A 6,796-nucleotide genomic window follows, 5' to 3' on the forward strand; every position below is an offset into this window, starting at 1 on the left:
AAAACATAATCAAACATATTTGATTAATCTAAGAATATTAGACCTAACAAGTATTTAAAGAAACCAAACATAAAATACATCTTTGTCCTAAACGAGAGTGGAATAAATTCGACTTTCATACAATGTCTCGACAGAAACACAAGGTGAAATGTCATTTTAGCAGTTAGGTTAAGAGGTCTTGTAAAGATGCTCCCTCTTAGCCGAACAGGACCGATGGTCTGGAGCTGTTCTGTAGGCCATAGCTGGTGTTAGCTGAAGCTATTTCCCTCGTATTAATGACGTGATCTGAGCCGTCGATTTCGCCGCCGCAGACACCCGTTGCGTCGATCACGGCCGTAGACGTACGTTCTCCGCTTATAATTGCGGCCGCACCGCACAGGGCCGCAGAGGCAGAGAGCAGCACGCACGCAGGCAGGCGAGTCCTGGGCTAGGGAGGGGCAGACGAGACGCCAAAAATAAGAAGCGGCGAAGGCGACGATCAAATCGGCAGAGAGAGGGAGGGAGGGAGGGGGAGGAGCGGAGGAGGCGGCTTCGACCCGCGCCGCGGTCCGTGGGGAGGCATGGAGGCGAACGGGCGCGGCGGGGACAATGACGCCGCGCGGGCGCCGCTCCTGGCGGGGCGGCGGCGGAACTCGGTGGGGTCGATGCGCGGGGAGTTCGTGTCGCGGCTCCCCAAGAAGGTGCTCGACGCCGTCGACCCGGAGAGGCCCTCCCACGTCGACTTCTCCCGCTCCAAGGGCCTCCTAGAAGGTTCGGTTCGGCAGGCCACCCTCGTGACCTCGCATTACTTCTTCCTTCTCTCCTTCCTTTTCTCTTCTCTTCTTGAGTGATTGATCTGTACGTATTTGGCAAGCATTCTGCTGGCTTTTGGCGTTTGGCTTCCGTCGTCGTCATGTTAGCAGCATGTTAGCTACGGGGGAGGTGGCACTTTTGTGGGTTTTCCTATTGGAGTCTCATGGGGGTTAACCGGTGCTCATTGGCTGAATGGTTGGTGGCTGTGCTTGTGATTCTGGATTCCGGGATTCCATGGATAATTCGACACTTTGGTGATCACATCCCCGTTATCATGGGGACCAATGGAGGCGCTTATTATGTTTTTTTTTTGACAAACGTAGCAGCTATCTTACTTTGTGATGGAACACGACTTCTCTATGTTTCGGTGCTTTGTGGTTGTTTCCAAAGCTTGCAACTTGTAAATACAAGTTATGTTTGTGTATTTGGTGACATTTCCACCTTTCTCTTTTGTTGCCTCAGACCATGCTGTTTAAGATCGGGCCAATATCCCTTTTGCGCCTGTTCTGGTAAAAACTCATTCGAATTATTTTAATTCTTTCTGGAAAAACATTTCTTCAGGCATGAGCAGATGCAGTATGGCGTGGTGTGCCTCTGTTTACAGTTAACCTGAGACTGTACTGTGATTTTAGCTGTGCTAGCTAGCACATTGCTCATTTCATTTTTGTTGCCTCTAATCTCTACCGACTTGCCCAACTTTGGTCCTCCCTCTGGATCTTACGGAGTAGTTCAGATACCAAAACATCAAGACAAAACAATCACTTTTCAAAGGGAGGGAACATCTAGAATCTACAATAGCGGCCGGCCTTGGTTTTTAATACCAACATCTCTGTCAGGATGTTCTGCATCCGCTGATGTGCTCTTTTCTATGTGTATCTTTGTGGGAAACTGGAAAATTTGGACTTCTCTTCATTGAGATTATTTTTTCAAGGCTGGAGGAATGAGACTTGAACCTCGCAACCTTTTGCACAGTCCTACACCCCTGTTCTTGGATTGGATACTGAATGCGCACCTCTTTGAGGCAGAACAGTGTTGCAAATTTTCAACCACATAAATAAATTATTTGTGAGGTTCCATCGGCTGTACACTTTGATTCTTTAGTAGTTGTTGTGTTCTTTCTCTGTTTCTTTGAAACAAATGGGAGAGTTCTTTTTTACTTCTATGAGTTGTTGGATCTAATCCAATCTTAGCTGTCTCAAGATTGTCCTTATCTGTCCTTTGTTGTTTCTTGGGACAAAAATAGATGTTGAACAGTTGGTGAGACTATCTCATTCATAGTCTGCTAAAAGAACATTGCAACGTTGGAATTCATTATTTTCTGTTCCTATTCCTGTTTTTAACTTTTTAGTTGGTAATATTCCCATTTTTATTTGTTTTCCAGATGTTCCAATTTTTACTTTCCAGATATTTTTTACCTAGAAACCGTTAGTATATTTTTACTGATAAGCTAAGTATGCCAAGATGTGTATGCTGTGGCTTACTATGGTGGAATCTACATTTTTTTTTTCTTTCAAAATGCTAGAACTAGATAAGGAAGTTTTCTATAACGTTGATAAACAGGTAGTTTTAGTTTATGAGTCTAATCAAGAGAAAGTATATCACTTATGAACTATTCCTAATATTTCATAGTTATTTGATGATTCCCCACAGATACGGCCCAATCATTTCTCTCTTTCTATATGCACAATATGAACTCTTTTATTAACTTACTGATTTTGTGTGATTAACTTTTGGGCTTATATAGGAGAGAAAGAATACTACGAGAAACAATTTGCCACCTTGAGATCCTTTGAGGAAGTTGACTCTATAGAAGAATCCAATGTAATAAGTGAAGAAGAGGAGCTCATGGAGCAAAGGCAGAGTGAATTTGCTATGAAGATATCAAATTATGCAAATGTTGTTCTCTTGGCATTGAAGGTTGGTATTTCCCCTCTGTATTTAGTAAACTTTCTTTGGCTCCTTTAGGTTGACTATAGAATTCATGCTCTCTCGTTTTCTTCAGATATATGCCACAGTTAAAAGTGGGTCAATTGCTATTGCTGCATCAACACTTGATTCATTGCTCGACCTCATGGCTGGTGGTATCCTTTGGTTCACACATCTCTCAATGAAGAGCATCAACGTCTACAAGTATCCCATTGGTAAATTGAGGGTACAACCAGTAGGCATTATCATCTTCGCAGCTGTTATGGCTACTTTAGGTATGTTTTTAAGTCATGTCCTTGTTTACTTCTTGTTAGACTATTATCGTTGTATTAAATTTTAAATAATAATTATTTTGCATTTCCAGGATTCCAAGTATTTCTTCAAGCAGTTGAAAAGCTGGTAGTGAACGTGACTCCAGATAAATTGTCCCCACCACAACTCATGTGGCTATATTCAATCATGATCTTTGCAACAGTAGTTAAGCTAGCCCTGTGGTTCTACTGCCGGACCTCTGGTAACAACATAGTCCGCGCCTATGCTAAGGTTTATATCTGTTTCTCAATTTGACTAGATTCAAATGAACAAATGAACATAGTTTACCAGAAGAAATGGGCTATTTTTCGCAGGATCATTATTTTGATGTGGTCACGAATGTCGTTGGTTTGGCTGCTGCTGTTCTCGGTGACATGTTTTACTGGTGGATTGACCCAGTTGGTGCAATCGTCCTTGCAGTCTATACAATTACAAACTGGTCTGGAACAGTGTGGGAAAATGCAGGTTTGCAGTACTTGCTATACCATTAAAACTTGACACATATAGTTCTCCAATCATATAAATAATCTGATGCCACAGGAAAATATTTGGTACAAGAACATCAGTTAGGACACATTGATTGTAGACCTACTGGACGTGGATGCCTCAGACTCAAACTCTATGAAACATGTTATATTATTAAATAAAGTTGAAGAATCAGACCCTCCTGTCGATTTCCATTAAAGAAACCGCCAACAGTTTTAACAGTCTTTTTTATATAATTAATTAATAGAAATACATAACTTGAATCCACTGATTAGTCTGACAGATTTAGGACTGATATATAAGTAAAATTGCTGCATGTTACAGTTTACAAATGACGCTAGCCTGACATATGGTTATTTATTAACACATATTGCTATCCTTGATGCAGTATCGCTAGTAGGTGAATCAGCTCCCCCAGAAATGCTGCAGAAGTTGACATACCTAGCTATCAGACATGACCCTCAAATTAAGCGTGTTGATACAGTTCGGGCATACACCTTTGGGGTGCTTTACTTTGTGGAGGTTAGTATATCCTACATCTATTTTCCGTTATTTTTCATGCTCTTCTTTTAAGTGAATATATATTCCCTTCCCTGCAATACTAACCAAGATATGTGTACTATATCACGCATCTGTTTGAGACCCTGGGTCTTCACTAATTCTAAATGAACACTTATTACTGCTTTATTTATTACTGTGTGTTTTCCATAGCATTTGTTGGAAGTAGTAGTTGACACAGTACTGCATAAACGAATGAGATGTGCACGGTGGGTTAGGAACTGGATTCAGTAACTTCATACATACAAATAGTACCCAACATATAAGTACTTGTATGAACTTCACAACTCATGCTATCAGTGGACTGGCAGGTCGATATTGAGCTCCCGGAGGACTTGCCACTCAAGGAGGCGCATGCCATTGGAGAATCACTCCAGATAAAGATCGAGGAACTTCCAGAAGTCGAGCGGGCATTCGTTCACCTTGATTTCGAGTGTGACCACAAGCCAGAGCACTCGATCCTCAGCAAGCTTCCTAGCAGCCAGCCTTGATTACCATCCGAATTCACTGTGGAAAACGCAAGATGTTGGATATTTTGCTTGCCGTGCAGGATTCGCTACAGTACTTGGTGTCTTGCATTGTTGGCCATCTAAATGAGATAAGCACCAGCGTTGGAGACTGTATAGACTTGTTTCGCGGAGCCCTCTAAATGTCGTGTTTCGAGTAAAAGTAGGTTATTTTTGCTTCTTGAAGCTGTCATTGTTTGTCTGCGATGAGGGCTGCAATGTGGAAATGTTTGCTACAAAAAGAAAGCAAGCGATTTTTGTGTGCTCAAAATCAGTTTTGTGAACTAGGGTCGCAAGGAGCGAGCTAGCCCACCCGGGCTCGAGTCCTAAGTGGACCGTGGTGCTTAGAGATTTCTGCTATAAAAATATGCCTCCAAGGGTTAGTTCTGAATGGTTTTGTTTTTCTTTAACTTAGTATGCCGCTCTTTTACTTGTGTGGTTTGTTCTAAGAAAAAGAACATTTGAAAAATGATACACTATCAACTTCGTTTGTAAATAGGTCATGTTTTAGACCTTTACGTGGTATCCAACATGTGTTTATGAAAATTTGTATGTTTGTGAAATTTTCCTGAACTTCTACAATATTTTCATATATATATATTAGCGCTCTATATTTGCAAAGTTTGGTTGTACACTTGCTATGAAATCATATATTTACGGCTCAACTACTAATCTATTCATTGGTACTTTTTATTGACGGTAATCTATTCGTTTTTTAAAAGGACAGTAATCTATTCGTTGGTACTTAGGGCATGTACAATGGTGACATATGGATATAGTTGCCTCATGACAAAAAGTAGTTTGAGACATCTATATTGATTTTTCTTCCCAATGCAAGCTACTGCTGGTGGGTCTCAAAGAACAGAAAGTGACTCTCACTACACATGTATCCCTACTCTCCACTTCAACTTTTCCAACTTTATGCAACAAACCATATTTTTTTCCTCCAAGCACCTGCCTCCTGCAAAGGATCCCGCTTCTTCGTCCAAACCTATTTCTCTTGTCATCCGATCCTACATGGCATGCAAGACATCACCCTGGAGCTATGCATTGGCCATGCCCTTAGCAGTTAGCGCCCCCCACGGGTGCGGGTATGTGCCGCTTGCTGCGGGACACATGGCTGCCTCCCCTAAAGGGCCCAGTGGTGGGCCGGCCCAGTAGGACATAGGTCGTCATGCTGATGTCACTCGTTTCCTCCCTTTTCCCTTTTATTTATATGTAAATGCATATATATTAATAACTTAATTTACTTAAGAAATTTAAAACCACGTATTTGAACATTGTTTGTGACAATGAAAAATGTTTCCCATTTCAAAAAAATGGGTGCAAAGTTTTAAAACATGTGTATGCAATTATAAAAACAACATTTATGTAATGTAAAAAAGTCACACTATCATAAAATGTACGTGACATTTTGTTAAAATATTCCCGTGTTTCAAAAAAATGTTTATGACATTTAAAAAGAGGTTATATAGAGTGTAAAAAATGTACACCTAGGTTAAAAAAAGGTTTACTTCCATTAAAAAGATATACGTGACATTTTAAATAAATATTAACATCTTTACAAAAAAATGTCCGTGAAAATTTTAAAAATATTTATACAATGTGGACAAAATGTTCGCGTGAATAAAAAGGTTTATTGACACTATAAAATGTACAATATGTATTTGGAAAATGTTACCTTGTATTAAAAATGTTCAAAACATGTATTTAAAATATGTACAACTTGTATTTGGAAAAAAAATTCGTCTATTCAAAAAAGTGTATAAAACATGTATGTTTAGAAATGTACATCCTGTATTTGAAAAATGACCGACGTGTCAGAAAAATGTTTCACGTTTGCTCTAAAATAATACTTTGTGTACTGAGAAAAAGTAGAAATGTGTTGAAAAAAATAAAACAAATTAACACTGACAAATAAAGAAAAAAGGAAAAGGAAACCAAAGAAAAACCAATAAAATCAAGAAAGAAACAAAAAAAATCAAAGGATAACGAAAAAAACTAAAAAAGAAAACAAAAGAAAAATAAACAAGGAAAGAAAAACTAAAGAAAGCCGATGATAAAACAAATAAACTAGAGAAAAAAACAAAACAAAAAATGAACTAAGAAAATCAGAGCAAAGCGAATATACAATGCGATACGAGCGGCAACGAGTAACCACGCTCATGGGCCGGCCCGCTAGTTGTCGCCCTTAGGCGATTCCTTGTTAGAAATCT

At 39.7% G+C, this 6,796-nt stretch overlaps 1 protein-coding gene across 1 annotated transcript; it reads left to right on the top strand.

Moving 5' to 3' along the window:
• The first annotated feature begins 412 nt into the window (after nt 1–412).
• On the top strand, nt 413–4,971 carry LOC125552403 (metal tolerance protein 4). Its single transcript, XM_048715948.1, has 7 exons — nt 413–750; nt 2,537–2,709; nt 2,795–2,993; nt 3,083–3,261; nt 3,345–3,495; nt 3,905–4,038; nt 4,386–4,971. The coding sequence occupies exons 1-7, from the start codon at nt 561–563 to the stop codon at nt 4,563–4,565; spliced, it is 1,206 nt and encodes a 401-aa protein (XP_048571905.1). The 5' UTR covers nt 413–560; the 3' UTR covers nt 4,566–4,971.
• The last annotated feature ends 1,825 nt before the right edge of the window (nt 4,972–6,796 follow it).

The sequence above is a fragment of the Triticum urartu genome, chromosome 4 (genome assembly GCF_003073215.2).
Source record: "Triticum urartu cultivar G1812 chromosome 4, Tu2.1, whole genome shotgun sequence".
Taxonomy (NCBI): domain Eukaryota; kingdom Viridiplantae; phylum Streptophyta; class Magnoliopsida; order Poales; family Poaceae; genus Triticum; species Triticum urartu.